Source organism: Myiozetetes cayanensis, unplaced genomic scaffold (assembly GCF_022539395.1).
Source record: "Myiozetetes cayanensis isolate MyiCay16 unplaced genomic scaffold, myiCay2020 scf18, whole genome shotgun sequence".
Lineage (NCBI taxonomy): Eukaryota > Metazoa > Chordata > Aves > Passeriformes > Tyrannidae > Myiozetetes > Myiozetetes cayanensis.
In genome coordinates this window covers 6,923,853-6,940,809 of record NW_026087389.1, presented here as the reverse complement: position 1 = coordinate 6,940,809, position 16,957 = coordinate 6,923,853, and the positions used below count along the sequence as shown (strand labels likewise).

General features: G+C 37.5%; 1 protein-coding gene across 4 annotated transcripts in view; it reads left to right on the top strand.

The window, feature by feature from the left end:
* The window catches only part of ATXN7 (ataxin 7), an 83,556-nt gene that overhangs the window by 35,786 nt on the left and 30,813 nt on the right, over positions 1 to 16,957 (top strand). For 3 of the 4 annotated variants that reach the window (XM_050312633.1, XM_050312632.1, XM_050312634.1), the window contains one exon: positions 14,013 to 14,117. The exons of the other annotated variant lie outside the window; for it this stretch is intronic. In XM_050312633.1, coding sequence (XP_050168590.1) covers positions 14,013 to 14,117 — 105 coding nt within the window. The remainder of the gene's footprint in view (positions 1 to 14,012; positions 14,118 to 16,957) is intronic. 4 annotated transcript variants of the gene reach the window in all.

Genomic DNA, 16,957 nt, shown 5'->3' with positions numbered 1-16,957 from the left:
ATGGCTTTGTCAAGGTGTATATAGCCTAAATTACACCCTCTGGCTATTGTTTCAGGCAAAAATACAGAAGAAAATCTGTATCAGTTTACACCTAGGGTGTGGTTCTGCAATTTTTTTTTTCTTCTTTTACTCCTAGTAATGCTGGATTAAGCAGCTCCTCTGTCTCTGCTTTGTGAAATAACAGTTGTATTCTAACTGTAAAGTTGTTTCCAAAACAAGGTGATGGCTACTTAAAGAATATAATTTTCCATCACGTATTTGGTCTGGTAATCCTAAAATCCATTCGACCGTGTTTGATTATGTATCTTTTCAGAGTGAATCCATTCTGATTTTTACATGTCTACCTACAAGATTGTATAGCATAGTAGATCTTGTATCTTGGTTATCTTTGAGTGTTAAGAGATGTTGTATCAGTGAATATCTGCAGTGTTAATCAGGATCAGTTATAAGAAGCATACTGTGAAAACTAAACAGCAAGTAAGAACTAGTTTGTATAATTTAATGTATTAATTTTTTTTTCAAAAAAGTTGTTTTTAGTAATTAGTTATGTCAGGAAGCCAGGTAATAGAAATCAAAAGTTTCTCTAACACTGCTGAGGTGCTTCCCAGTAACTCCGTAAGCTGGAGAAAATACCATTTGAATTTGGGTTACTCTGCTGAAGAAGAGTTACAGCATCATTTATCTCTTCTTGGAGTGCTATTGCAAATGATACCAAAAGGAGAAAGAGGCATCATTTATACAGTATACATAAATGTGTGCCATACCAGATATTCTTTTTATCCCTTCAGAACAAATCCACAGTCATGTGAAATATCCAGAGGCCTCCAGCGCTGCGAAGATTTGGGATAACTGGCTGTATTTTTGATGGATATGTCAAAGGAAGAGAAAGTGTTCCCAATAGTCAGACAGTGTGGGTGTTGGATTATTGAGACAGCCGTGTAAAATAACTTGGAAAGCAAATTATTTTCAAAATAATAAATCTTCCCATGAATTTTCCCACTTTTCCCAATAAATGTTAAAATCATCTGTTTTGTTCCTGATCAGTTAGAATTACTCTAGAAATGTATTAAAGGAGTGTTTTACTTGCCTCTGACAACTAGAAAGAAGTCTTTGCTGGGCTTTGGTTTGTGAGGAATATAATTTTGAGGTTCAGGATGTTCAGATAATTTGTTTTTTAAAATAGAGAATCTGTGTTTGAATGTGTCTGTTCTGCTCTGCTCACAGAGATGGCAGTCGTCCTGTTCTTGCTGGTACTAAATGGAAGTATTTGAGAGGAAAGACCTAAATTAATTTCCTGATTTAGGCAGCATTTACTTCATAAAAGTACTTAAAGATGAATTCTCAAAAGCAATTTTGTTTTTTGTTTCTGTGAAAGTTGTGTTACCCAAATCATCTGTCTAGAAATCCTGGTTGTTAAGGAGCTTCTGTTCCGCATTGTAGTTTGTAATTTATAGAGGAGAAATTTTGAGCCAAATTCAATATATCTGCATTGCCTACCAAAGTCAGTGTAATATGTGCTTATATAATAGATTACAAATTTTTGTCCTAAATTCTGGGGGTTTTTTGTGGCTCAGTGATTGAAGGAAAGCTTCTACTACCAGTTGTGTTATGAGACTCTGGGGGAAATATCAGTGTCTGAACCGCACCTGACACGGTTTGATTATGTTTTGTATCTAGGCTGACCAGAGCCCTCTTCTTGTCTGATATTTCTTCTCTAGAACCTGCTTTAACATCCAGCTGACTCAGTTTGCTGTGCCTGGCTGTTTCAACACCACTGTTTCCATGGGGTGTTTGGAGAACTCTGAAATGCATCAGTCCTTGTTTAGGAAATTTCCTTTTGGTTCTGCCTGACTCTCAGCTTGTGCCCTGAAATGCAGGGGCACAGACCACTGTGACATTTGTTGGAATAAAACTTGCAAGTATCTTCTGTTGTTTTTGTGGCCTGAATTTAATGATCTGAAGCGCTAGCTTGATAGCCTTGGAGATAAGAATACTATTTTTATCCGCAGAGTAGGTAGAGCACAGGAGTAAAATCTTCAGTGCCGCTGTCAACGTGTCTCATCTGAGGCTTGTTTACAACTGCTTGGGATGCAAAAGGGGTTCTCTGTGCAACACTGCAATTCTCTGTCCTCCTGCTGACGCCATACAGAATTGCTGTGGATAACCACAACAATGTGAAGAAAGGCCCCTGTCCCAGGAAAGGGTCAAAATCGCAGCCTGGATAGATGGTGCTCTTTGTTGTAGAATGGGGAGACATGATGGTGAGGTTCAGCATCATCAGTTTTATTTATAATTTAATCACCCCAGGAGTTTTGCTTCACTCATGTGAGTAGAGTTGTGACTGAGGTCTCACAGGAAGCCTGGTGTCATCACAGTGATTCAGGGTGATGTCGCCGACTGACAGGAGCGTTCGGGGTGTCCCTACTGTTATGGTGGCCCGGCCATACCCTTTCTTGGACTCCTTTGGCATCTTTCCCCAAGTGCTCCACACTGTTGCTGGAAGCAAAAGCTTTTGAGCAATTTCCAAACACAAAGCGGTGCATTGTGGGCCAGCGCTGGGAAGACTGGCTCAACAAGTTTGGCAGCAGTGGCTTTGGCTTCCTGCCTACCCTGGATAGGCACCACTAGAGATTGCCATAGTCTCCGAGCGGGTTTGAGCCGAAGATCCCAGCCTAGGTCCTAAAATTCGTGTGCGTGCAACTGCCGTGTCTGGCAAAGGATCTGCTGCTGTTGTAAACCGTGGTTTTGTTATCCTAGATATGTTTGCAGTAGTTATCTTTTGACTGCTTTAGGAAGGTGGATGTGTTATTTGTTTTCAGTGTGCTGGGGGATGGTAAACTCTACAAATTTATTATAATATCAGAGGATCCTGTTTACCTTTCAAATTCCTGTTACCTATTTAATCTTACTTACTGTTGTCATCCTGAATCATCGAGGGCCAGTTAACTGGTGCTCTGAAATGTCCTTTTCCATGCCTTTTTAAAATACCAACTCTGTGTTCTTCTTTGCTGTGGCTGTTCCTTAAAAGTGACTCCATGTCTTCTCTGACGTGTCCTTTGCAGACAAGCCTCCTCTTGTACCACAATGCATCAGGACCACCACTTGAGGTCTGTGGGGTTCTCAGGGGTGCAGGACACCACTTGCCTGTGTCTCATTGCACAGCTGTGCTCTGAGTGTGTCTAATCTTGCATCTGCATAAGGATGACTTTGTCTTGCTGCTTAAATAATCACATTTATTTAAGGTTTTATGTCCTTTTTTGACACAAGATTTCTAAAAATCAAAGCTGGTGTCCATTTCAGTACTTTTTTCCCAAGAGCATTTTGCTCCCTAGCTGGCCTTTTTTTCACCTCCCACTGTATGTTTAGGTCCATTCATACATATCCAATACCTTTTCTCCTTAAGTGTCACAAATGCTGTTATATGCAGAGAGACCAAAGGAGCAAAGCAGTCTTAGGAAGTATCTGTGAAAAATGTGAGTTAGACCAAACCAGCCTAATCAGAACATAAAGTAGTCAGAGCAAATTCTTCTGTCTTTTCCTTTTGTTTTGTTTTGCTGAAGGTGTTACCTTCTGTGTACATCACAAGTGGGCTGGTGTTCAGGTTATGTTAGAGGCCCAAACCATGAAAGAGCAGAAAATCTATTTTAAAACATGTCAGTCCTTTCAGAGCTTCTGCATGTATAATATGATCTAAGTGATGCTTCATTTGTTAATACATCTTAATTTAAAAATATTGAAGGTTGCAGTCCTTCCCAACCTGTTTCTATTTATGAGTGAAATGGGTTATTTCAGTAGTGGAGAACTAGTGCCAGATATAGAAGAATAATACCTGGTGCAGATTTGTTCACCCAGTGTTTTCAAAGTCTTTATTCTGTATACATATTGTGTATTCTATGTGTAATGTTTGGAGATGGAATCCTGGAAGATTTTGTGAAGGCAGGCTCCTAAAATGAGGTGAATCATTCCTAACGGTGAGGAAATACATCTTGGAATAAGGATGGCGATGGGCTTATTGTAAAAGGGAGGTGATGTGCCAAGGCAAAACTTAAATTTCTTCTTTAGAAGAATTCAAAATTCCATAACAAAAAAAAATTTAACTTCCATGAAGAGTTTTTAGGCTGAACTGGGTTTGTGTTGTATCACAAACAGCCAGCAGTGAAGTTACTGATGTTATATTGTGAATAGGTAGCCTGATTTCCTTCAGTGCTTACCTATTTTCTTACTATAACTGTGTGTCAGAGGGCAACTAGCACTAGTTTAAAGCCTAACCCTTCTGAACAGGTGGATCCCCTCTTGGCAGGAAATCCCTGATGACTGTAGCTCTGTATGTGCTGGAATATATCAACTGTGAGATATAAAGAATTCAGGTTTACCAGTTCCTTGGCTAGATAATTGAAATGGTAATATTTTATTGTCTAAAGGTATGCAATAGCCAAGTTCAAAATACTTTGTGTAACTACATGTGTGTTCAAATACATAAGAAGTGGGTTAGCTCTTTTACTGCACTATAACAACAAAAACATTTTCCACTTTGTCTTTTAATCTTATTAAAGATCACAATACTGTTGGGCCTTTTTTTGCTATAGTACATTTATATGCCTGTTGCTGTGCAACTTGTATTATTTTTTTTTATTGTATCAAATCAACTCCCAGTAAATCTGTAAAGCAAAGGAAGTAAATTTTAATGGAAAAACTAATAGTGCCTGCTAAATTGAGAGGGGTGCAGAAGTGTAAGTTGGTATGTGAAAATCAAGAGGCATCAGTTTCGTTATAGCTATATTAGGCATGATTGAAACAGTCTTATTTTTGTGGTGGATGTTCCAGTGCATGGAGAATGGGAGTGGCAGGGGTGGGGTGGTTTTAGGTAGTTGGATTACCTAATAAAAGAAAATATTGATATACAATTCAGTTGACAGGTCCTCTGTTTTATTTCCCTTTTTTAATTTTTTTTTTTTTTGAATATGCTGATTTGCTCCCTCAGGTATCAGGTGCACGATGTCAGATGTGACCAGAGCATTCTTTGTGCCAAGACACATTGTCTTTGCATTAAAGAGCGTGCTGCTGTCACACAGGAGTTGGGGCTGCAGTCAGCAGAGAAGAGGAGGGGAGAGGTTGAAGGATGAGCACTGTGTGTGTCTTAGGTAGCAGGGAACATGATGTATTTTATTATTACAAAATTTTGTTGTGTTCTCATACCACAAAAGATGTAGTCATGGGTACATTGTATTCCTCTACTTCCCAGTTAAAAAAAAAAAAAAAAAAAAAAAAAGTGTAAATCTGTATGTGAATGTCTTTACTGCTCTACTCCCTCAGTTACTGAGCGCTGAGTCACAGCCAGCACCCAGTCCTATGGCTGGATATGGACAGTGGCACAGGGAAAGTAGCAAAAACCACACGTGCCAGTTCTTTTTCCCCTCCAAAGCATGTCAGGATAGGAGATGGGAGAGGCTGAGAAGCCTGGAGCACGTTCACCATTTGCACTCGTATACATGATACACGGCGTATCAAAATGCCTCAGCTGCGATGAGCCGGTTTGAGTAAACCGTGAGTTTAGGTTTAAATAAAACAAACTTCCTTTTTCCTACTCCAGAAGTACAGCTGCTGCAGAGTACACGGAGTGCTGCTTGTGAAAGAGGAGAAAAGCGCCAAGCCTGTTGATGTTAAAACAATTCATAATTGTAGTGTGCTTCAGGCTATATGACTTAAGATACATTTTAGACAATTCTGTGGATGATTTATTTAATTTTAATTGAAGCTGTGTTTAACTAGTGGCTTATCCAGAACATTTTTCCCCCCTCACAATAGACCCTGGTTTTCTGCATGATAACTGAAGTGTTTCTGTGTACACTTTCATATTAGCTTAGTCCAGATTTTAATTTTACTGTGCAAATTCAGGGTTTTTCATTCCTTGAATTCGGTTTAATTTCTGTGTCACAGTTGCAAAACTCATCTTTGAGGGTTCCTTAAAGGTATTTTAGGATTGGATTTTTTTTTTTGACATAGAAATATAAATAATAATTTGTTGGCTTTCCCAAAATACAGCAGTGACATGATGAGATCATGTCACCTAAAAATAATGCATGACTTTGAATGAAGATTTCTTACATGACAAATTGTTCAGCATTTGCATAGTATTATATAAATTGGTTGGAGAAATTTAAAATATCTTTAGGTCTGGAAACTAGACAGTAAATGGGAATAGCTTTGCAGATGACTGACTTCATTCAAATTGCTGATGAAAACTTCATGTAACAGGATACAATGTGTGGGGGGAGACTTAAAAAGCTTTTCAGCAGATTAAAATATGCTACTTGTGTTTCATTGAGAAATTTACTCATGTCTCTCTATTGACAATCTTCTGTAAGCTTGCTCACTGAAAATATGGATTATTCTTATAATAAACTTAGGAAACCTGTTTAATAGTTGGATTGAACAATTTGACATGTGTTTTCTGTTAGATTTTGAAAAAAAAAAGTGTGTAGATGAATTCATATACAAAGAATTTAACTAAATACTTAGATGTCTGCTTTAATATGTTTTATATATAATTACAGGAACATTCAAATCTTGGAAGCCTAAAATTAGAACTCCCAGCTGCACGCTAGGCTTGCAGGTGCACGTGTGCATGACACACTTCTCTTTGGTATCTGCTGCTCAGTTTTTATCCTTGGATATGATACAGACACTTCCCAGAACTGTTAAATTTTAGAGAACAGGAGACTGTCAGTGTTTCATTCTGCATCCTCATGGAGAGGGAGGAAAGGCTCCAGGAGAATTGCTGTGCTCGTAGCCTTGCAGAAGGATTGCTGTTTGGATTTGCAGCTTGGGTATGCACAGAGCAGTGTTACTGCCTGCAACATATGGCAAAGCTTTTTGCTGGAGGTGTATCTCCAGGGAATGATGCAGGGAATGGGGTTTTGGGAATGCAGCACAACTGAACCCACAGAAAAGAGGTAGGTCATCCTTTACACTTTCAACAGGTAAGCTTCTGCCTTGAATTTGGGGAAAGCAAAGTAAAATCTACAGAGCTGTAGCTTTGGAAGTACAGACTGTCATGAGTTTTGAAAGGAGACCTGACAGAGAGGACTCCACTTTTAGAGATTAAATGTTCTAACGCTAGTAGAGATTTATGACAGTGATCAAATCTCCTAATGCAGCTCCTGTGCCCAGTTAAACCAGATTGTGGGATTTTTCAGTCTTGAAGTGAAAGTCATTTCTCTGAGCCAAAACTTTGAGGTTTGAGTATTCTTAGGACTTCAATAAAATGCTGGGTAACTGCAATATTTGCCAAAGTGGAAAATGCAGTAAAAACATTTAATCAAGTTTTGAGCTGTTCCTTCCTTCACCTGATCAATCAACAGCTGCACAGTGAAACAAAGTTCAGAGCCCAAGGAGAGCTGTGCCTTTCAAATGTCTCCTCGAACAGCTGGGCTTCCAAAGCTATATGTGCAAAAAATGTAAGTTACTTAATGTAGAGAATGGAGTTGGCAAGGAAAGAAATAGGTAACTTTGCAGAAAATGCTTCAGCAATGCTTCCCAAAACGAAGCAGCTCAGGTATGGGAATGAATGCCCATTTTTTTTATTTTGTATTAAAAGGCTTTTTTGCATCTGAGGCGACATGAGCACCTTTTTAAAACAGATTTTTTAAAACAGTGTTTCTGTGTGCAAATTTGATCATTTTATGTTTGGTTTGTTTGATTATGCATATGTTCTTTGCAGGCACAAATTTGTCATGCCTGCGCATATGTTTCATAAAATACTTGTGTTTTATTAATACTTAAGTGTTCATTATTGGAAATTTTGCAGAAAACCCCAAAGTGTGCATGGTTTGCTAGAATCTCTTAATTTGTTTTAAAATTTGTGTAAACCAGAGCACTCTGAATACTACATGGTTTAATTATTTTGTTCACAGTACCTGTTTAGGAATATTCTTCTTTTATTATTGTCTTACATAGTACACAGTAAAAAAAATTGCCAGTAGTTTAATTTCACTTCAGCATTGATAAGTACACAAAAACACATGTGTTCATGAATGATAAGCACTTGAGTGTTTCTGGAAAATACTTTGGAAATACGTTGTTTAAATAATAGTATTTTAGTTGCAGAAAGCGAAGTATTTGTGCATGAAAGGTAAGTTTTGAGATGCTAACTTGGATCATTTAAATTTTTAAAGAAAACATTCATATCAGTTAAAATAAGGGCCTATGTCACTTAGAATAGGTGGGAGCTTTACTTAAGATAACCAGGTTAGTTAAGATACCTCGCAGTGCTGTTTGTAGCTGCCTCAGTTTGCGGTTAAGATTCTCCTTGTGCCAGAAGATCCCTTGTTATTGACTACTAAAGTCGGCAATAGATTCAGCAGGACTGGCCCACTGTGCAGATTTCTTGGCAAAACTTCAGCTTTTTTGGGCCAACTGTAAGTCATTAGTTTGGTGGTGACAGAGCTGAGCTTCCTGTGTGAAATCTGCCCGGGTTTGGTACAACCTGTTTGTGGTCCTCACTGGTGGTTAATTGCCTTCCTTCTCCCTCCCCGTGCATCTCCCCCAGATCACAAGCTCTTAAAAACAGTAATTTGTAAGGCTTTGTGTGTTTTCAGGCACTAAATGACATTCATGTTCTCCACAGCCATAAAAGGTAAAACAACAGAAATATTTTTATTAATTTATCAGGATCTGACATTACCTGGGACACATATTACAAACAGATTATGGGAATTGTCACAAAATTTCTTTTCCTTCAAGATGTCAACTACTTCTAAGTTACTACAGCTGTGGCTTTTTTCCTCCTGTTTTCAAAAAATTTTCAGATGTTAGTGAAGAGTTGTGTTATCTTAAATAATAGTTCTGTTAAAAGCATGCCTGTAGAGAAAGAGATCTACCAGTTAAGTCAAGTTAAAACAAGGTGTACTTGCATATTTTTTACCTTAGTATGATCAAGACTGATTCTCTTCTAATGAGAAGAGAAAACACAGCTTGTACAGAGCAAATGTATTCAAGATAGCTGTTGGTGGACATTATTTGATCTTGCTTGGTTCACGAAGTAAATAGTTCAAACAATCCAGATTTTGGCAACATTCCAAAATAATGGAATCTATTTACAATTTCCTTTTATAGTACCTCTGAAACAGTTCCCTGATGTCTTAATGGAAAAGCTAGTGAATTGGTAAAGGTTGGTACATTTACTTAAGGTAGATTTGGATCAGGCTTTTGTAAAAAGAAAAGTACATTCCGTGTTTGGGGGGCAGTTAAAGATAATAAAGGGTTATATATATCTACTGGGAGTGTAAATTTAATAGTTTAGGGCATCGTGGTTTTAATGCATCTAATATTAATTATAGCGATTAAAAATATTCTGGGAGTATAACCAGGTTGGTGTCGTGCTGAAGGCATGATGTGCTGTGCTGTGGGGATCTTTGCAGCCAAAGCCTTTTACTTTTCACATCAGGTATCAGCATACAGTGTCCGTTGTCAAATTGGACTGAATGGTGAGCAGCACATACATGTTTGTGATAAATCAGACTGAGACTTCAAAAAATAATAAGCAGATGTTTATGCTGTGAATGGATAGGGAAGAATGAACATTAGCAGTGTTTTGGCATGAAAAATATTTCTGCTGAGCTTTTACATATTCATGTTGCATTTTGATCAAGTCTTCTGTTCTTTTGCCATCGTAACTTTGGTAGTTTGTTCTTTGCCCTTTCACTTCTGCCCTTGGTAGTTTTGCTTTCTCTTCTTTTGATTCAGTTTTCACTCTCCTCCTTTTTTCAGTTGCAGTAAACAGACTTCTGGAAAATAAGAAACTTGTGTTCTGGTCTCTGCACGCAGCCAGGATTAGGGTTCATTCTACCCTCTTCTTCTAGTGATTGCTGTACTGGAGAAGATCTTCACTTCACTGGTTTTGGTGATATTTCATTTCTAGAAGGGATGCTGTCCTATTAGATAATAGGATAAATGGACTGTGCAATGGTCCCTGTCTGAAAAGGGGCAACAAGGTTTGTAGGAAATCTGATATATTGTGGGGGTTAAAAAAAAAAAAACAAAAAACACAAAGAAATATACAGCTGTGATAGTCACTGAAACTAGTGGCTAAATAAATGCAAACTGCTGACCTTTTCTCTAACTGAGGAGGTTTTAGGCTGTTTTGTGTGTTCTGTTCTGTGTGATGTTAAGTAATAAAATTGTGAGATTGAGAGTACATGGTTAGTTTTAATGACCACAAGTATGAATTTCTGTAGTGTAGCTGCCCTGAAAGAGAATGCTGGAAATACTAAGAACTTACTCAATCACTTATGTGTTTCCATGATGTGTTTCAGAGAAGAGGAGATGGCAGCTCAGTGTTAGAAAGTTTTTCAGGTTAAACATGCTGAGCTCCATATGCAATATGCCAGATTGTCCATTATTGTTTTTCTTTTTTTTGTTAGAAAATTATGCTCTATTGACCTCTTCCAAATAAGAAGCATTTTCCTTATTACAGGCTCAACAAGTAATGCAGTTATCTCAGAATTTTGTATGGCATGGGCTTGTTCTAGTCTTGGTAAAAAGTGCAGCAATGCATCATTTAAAGTTACCTTTTTAGTAACATTTGAAAGGAGAAGTGAATTCTGGGTGTCACAATGTTCAGAGGTTTCTTATTATGAAGGTAAATGGTTTAGAATTAATGTGACTAGCAGCTCTTATAATAGTATCTGCATGTTGATACCATATAAACGCTGAATTTATGGAAAAATACATGGAAAGTTTGAGGTTTCGATTTAAATTTTTAGTTTGACCTTGAAAAATTTTCCCAGATGGAGAGAGTTAAATGAGCCCAGCTTCGAAAGAGGAACATATGAATCATGGTTGCTAGGCTCTTCCTTGAGAGGCATAGGCTTTACATTTGCAGTGAAGTATTTCAAAAAGTAATCTTCAAATTCAGGGGAACAGTGCATTGAAATGACACTGGTGAAATACTGTAAACTTCATTAGACTTTTAAATAGAGAATGTGCATGTCATGAAGTGAAACAGGTATAAAGTATTAGGCGTTAGAGTATCAACTGCAAGACTTGTGAACTTTCATAAGTCGTTGAGGGGGAGCAGGAAAAATGAGGCATCCATCACCTGCTCCTGGTACATACTTCTTGTTTAAGTTCTGTTAAACTGTTCTGTATATTATTCTCTAATATTTGCATGGTCTAATTTGTCATTCTTATAACAGTGCCACAGAGGTGTTTTCCCTGTTGGAACACAGAAATAAGATTTCTTGGTACTACTTTTTGCCCAGTGGTACCTACTTTGTGGCCCTTTCGGGCTGGTCTCGTGTGTTCATGCAGTGCTCAGCCTGGTCAGGCTCAAGTGTTATTTAGGGTCCTGTGAGTTTCTCTAACATAATTTAATTGTATCTATTTTAAACAAATGCCCTGTTAATAAAAAGCTATTGTTTCTTTTACCTCCTGTGAGAAAACAAAAGGAATTGCATTTAGGCCTCTAACCTCGGCTACTCCCTCACTAGTTACGTTGGGGTTCTGCTCTGTTATCAGTGCTGCAGGAGACCACTGTGGGGTAGATCATCTCTTATGCTGATTCGTGCGATCTAACTGGAGTCTTGTGCGTGCTTCTTTGAAATCAGGTTGTGATTTTGGGTGTTCAGCAAATCCTTTGCTCTGTGTCAGGTGGTTTTACTCTTAGAATGGTCCTTTGTGAGTTTCTGTATTTCCTAGTATTCTGTCATTGCTTGCTGTCATTTGGAGATAAGATTTTAAAACTGAAAATGTGTTTTACAGTGTAAATGACACTTGTAAATTATTCAGATTTCTTGGGATCCCCAAACTGAAATAGGAAAACATTTTTGTTTACATCAATTTCTGCCTGTTTGTTGCAGTTGTCATTTAAAATTGCAGCTCTGTATTGCCAGCAAATACTCATAAAAGAGTTCTTAGAGTGATGGTACTTATAGGTAATGTTCCAGAGTAGTATCAAGGAGGGCTTTATTTTGCAGGAGACACAGAGCAGACAATCCTTATCTCATATTCACTGTTCCCCCTGGCATTCTGTACATTATGGTGTAAAGTCTGAGAATCCAGTGAGGTCTGAAAGGTACAGAAATGGGAACAGGTTCCAGGGCGTGGATTCACAGTTCGTTAGACATCACACAGTAGTAGCCTCTCTGTGGGCTATTAGCAGCGTAAATATCAGGCAGTGCGCACTGTTATTGTCCCATTCATCCTGGTGGATTGGTAGTCAGGTGGAAGTGACCCTGGAGTATTTGCTTGCCGGGTGGAAACTTTTATACGCAGGCATACCCAAAGAGCTCCTGCACAAAATACTAACAATGATATTAAGTTTATACTTGTTTTCTTACATAGCCTAATATTACATCATGGAAAATAGATATTGAAAAATAGAAGTTTATTATTCCTCTTTGATCCCCCCCTCCTCAGCATATATTTACTGGCTGTGCTTAGTTTGCAGTACTTGAGTGTGCTGGAGGTCTTAATGCTTTTTTAAAATAAATGTCATATAAATAAATAAGCAAGACTTGCTACTTAATGAAGTGCAGATCAGATGATTTGTTTATTTAATGTAACCTCAGTTGCAAAAAGGTGCCTGTGACTTAGATGAGTGTAGCTGTGATCTCTCTCAGCCGAGTCAGATGTCCTTGGTCATTTGCGCCCAACTGCAAAATCCGGTTGGAGCTGTTACTGCTTGTATCGTGCTTAATTTTGGTGTAACACTGGTAAGGTTTTTGGAAAACCTGGGATAGACCTTATGTTTTCTAGAGAAAAGTAGTTAATTTTTTGTGATGAAGATACGTACTACAAGGGTAGTTCTTAATTCTGGAAGTTCGGTGTGGGATGTGTTCTGTCTGTGAGAAACAAAGTGGAGTCCATGGGGCTCTACAGGGCTGATGGTGTCATTCTGCCAGTTGCCACCTTGTGTTATGTCACACTCACTCTTAGCATGCAGCATACTTAATTTATTTCACAATTGGTGTTCTATTTATGAACAAAACTGTGGTTGCTTTTAAAAATATACATAAATTAATAGATGTAAAACAAAGCTCTGGGGTCAGTTCTAGCACAGGGGTAAATAAGTTTAACTTATTTTCTAAGTTACTGTTAAGATAAATCTATTACTTGAGGGTTTTTATAGGAAAATAAATTTGCTTATATCAATTTTAAACCTTTAAATAGTGTTACAGCCACATATTATGTTTGCAGTTTCCTGGGAGTTTTATCTTTTAATTATTGAATAACATTTTTAGTAATATAAATGTAATATACCTGTTGTATAGTTGTGTAGTAAATGCTGAATTTATTGCTCCAGTAATCTCTGAATGCAGTTATAACTGTTAAATATATCATTAAGAAACTGTATTCTTAAAACCAAAATTGCAGAAACTAATTTTATTAGTAAAAGTCTACAAGTATGCATGTTATCTCCAAAATCCACACATGCTCTGACACACTGTTATCTCCAGTTCTCTCTCCTCTATAGCTGTTACATGGGTCTCTGGCAGCAGATGGCTGGACTATAATGCACTGTTGAACAAATAAAACCATTAGGCATGTAATACTGCCTGGTAAATGACTGTGTGTTTAAAATGGTTTAAAAAAATTAAATAGAAAATAAAGTTCACTTTTGAATTCATTTAATGACATTGGAATAAAATCCAAACCCCTTTCAGAATACATAAAACATCCCCTCTTATGTTGTGTTTGTCAATTGAAGTCAGTCTTTTTTTATTACATTCTTGCATCTGGTATAAGATAATCAGTCCTAAATCAGTTTTCTAATAGATGTTTTCCACAAGTAATCACTCATTTTACATTTATCTTTGTAGGAAGATTTTTGCTTTTGTTATACTCCAGCACAAAATTATCTCTTGCATTATATGCTCTTTTTTCCTCATTTTCAAATTTGATACAAATGTCTTAAAATTATGATTCAACACTGGTGTCATGGCTCTGTAATTAAACTGTTTTTCAATAATTGTCAGCAGCTGAGAGATGCCATTTTGTCTTTTTGTTTTTAGATATGCCAATATTTGGTCTTTGCCCGGCTCATGATGATTTCTATTTGGTGATGTGTAACCACTGTAATCAGGTCGTAAAACCACAGGCATTTCAATCACATTATGGTAAGTGCTTAACTATTTTTAATAATTAAGGGTGAGGTTAAATCAGGATTAAGCCTGGCAATTTTTTTTTTTTTAAATTGATGGTACATAGATCATTACATTATAAAAAATGTCAAAGAACATAACCTGTGTTTAATCATTTTATATACATTGTAATGCAATTACATAAAGATCTTGTTCTTTTTAATTTTTTAATGCTTTCTTGAAATGCTGCATACATACAGTTCCGTTTCAAAATGACATATCTAGAGTATTTCACAGTCAGTATGTGTAGTATGTTTGTGTCTCTGTGTCATTTCTCCTTTTGTGTTTAGACAGATTAATTTTACGTATGTGAACTTTGAACTTGAGCTGAAAGCTAAACTTACAAGAAAATTTGTAAAACACAGTAAGCTTCCAGTAGCCAGTAAGGTTAGTTATTTATTTTCAGAAGTATCAGTTTGTACTTTTTTTTTTACTGGTCTGTTGGTTTTGTGTATAAACTATGTGAGGAAGCTCTTGTTGTGTTGGTTGGCCAGTGTTTACAGAGGCCTGAGAAAATGTGAAGTGCTAAGCTAGTTTAAGTGCTCAGTTACTTCCTACAAACCTAACTGGGGCAGTTCTGCTTTTCCATGCTTCTTTCAAGACTAGAAATTAACTTCGATCAATTTCATGCCAGTATTTGGATTGGAAGTTTTTGGAATTGAGCTTTTTTTTTCTGGAGAAATTCATGAGATATCTTCTAAGTGCTAATAGAAAAGATGAACAGAACATTTTCTGAACTACTCCTTCCTCCCTCTATGTGCATGTATTTGTGCATGTTCTCATTTCTCTAGGCCAGTGCACTGATTGCCTTGGTGTTTACAAGGATACAAGATGCTGGATATGGGCAGGAAACACTTGAGAACAGGGGATACTTTTTCTTGCATCTTAAATAATCCAGCCCTTTGGCAAGGAAAGATATACTCACTTCTGCTTCATTCAGGCTGGAGAAGGGTCTTTCTATGTTCTGCAGAGGGTGAACTTCTTATCCTTGCCTCTCACTTGGTTTTGTGTTATATTGCCTTGTGGATTATAGCCCTATCCTTGCTGCTGGATCCAGCAGTTGCATCACACAGCATGGCTCAGAGAAGAATCTGAATAGGTTTTGTGTCATAATTCTTACTAGTTTGCTTCATATTCTATGGATGGCTATACTAATAATTTTTTTGAAAAACCTGCAGTTTTGTGGATATAAGTCTGCAGGGCTGTTGGAAACCAGAAGCAAAGGACATCTGCTTTTCTTACTCTGGTTGCCATAGGCCTTTTTATTAACCAAGAGCAAGTCCACCCCTTGCCAGTGTGGTTCCTCACCTGTCACTGAATATCACTTCAAGATGTCTAATAAGTCCTTCTAAAATATTGTATTAAATTGATTCTGACAGTTAAAATAAATTTAAGGGGGAGGACTGGATGGTACCCAGTTCTCAGTGGTGGCATATTCAATATTTCCACCTTGAGGTCAGTAATATGGAACTGGCTTGGGTTGGTAGTGGTGGAGAGCTGCAAACACTTGAGTTGTCTTTGTGAAATGAGCAGGTGATCTCCAAATACTGTCTGACAAACAGGTAGGAGCCAGTAATCATAGTTGTTGTCGTGACAGCCTCATGGGCAGATGGAAGAAGCAGTTCAAGAGCTGAATAGGTGCTGCACTGGCTCTTGAGCATGGACATGGAAACATGGCAGGTTGTAATGCTGCTTGTACCATTGTTAGACTTCTGTGAAGTTAATTCAAACTCTTCTCTAAGCACTGTTTGCCATTTAGAAGGGACAGAGCGGACAGGGAACTACAAAACAAAGGTATGGAAAATATTTTAAGAAGTACTAATAAATGCTAACGTAATGTTTCCATTCTGTATCACTTTGTAGGAGTGCGATCTCTAAACATGAAACTTCCTCTGATGCAAACCGTACACCAGTGGCAGATTCATACTTCAAGAGAAGTATAGAAGGAGGGGTTGGAAATGAGGAGGTTATTCTTAGTATTTCTTAAGCCCATTCTGAACAATGAAGAGGCTCGGCACGGGCTGTGGCGTGCAGAGGAAACAGGCGGGGTCATTCTGATGAGAAAAACAGGCTTGGGTGGGGTGAACGTCATTAAAGGACCTTAGTTTGCCAAACTAATAACCTCAGAAAGGTAAGAAGGCTGACTTGGTGATTTTGTGTAGCACTAGTTCTCAAAACCTTCTATCAGCCTTCATATTCTTGAAATCCTCATGCAGTTGTTCCTTATTTTAGAGAACTGAATGTGAAAGCTGATAGATATGGCACGTGATCAATTACCAGGCAATGATCTATTTTTTCTTTTTTTTAAACACAGTGTAGCTCAGGAGAAGGAAACTGCTGAAGTGAAAACACGCAGCTGTTTTAAAACAAAAGTATGCTATCATGATAACAAGAAAGTAAAAACACCCTTTGGATTCATCACAGTCAGTTTGCCCTGAGTTAAGTTTTTTTTCATTGGTGGTATTATTTTAGGGATTGATAAAGGAGAGGTTACTTTATCAGATTCTGAAAAATTACAGTGCATCAATGAAGCTGTGTCTTTTGGTGTTGTTCTTAGGGTCTTTTATTTGTAATTGTTATTAGAGAAATAGTAATCTCTTAAAATACTCTACAGCTCCTGGTGGTGTGTGTTGCTTGTACTTGGTGTTCTTTGAAACTTGTCATGTGGAATTTTGTTTTCTGAAGTAGTAGAATATGCTATTTTAAAATGTCACTTTTGTCAAAGGAAGGCTAAACAAACTATTAGCTAAACCTAATGAGCTAATTAATTTCTTCCAAAGCATATTTGTAATAAACTACTTAGCTAGGTAGGCTGA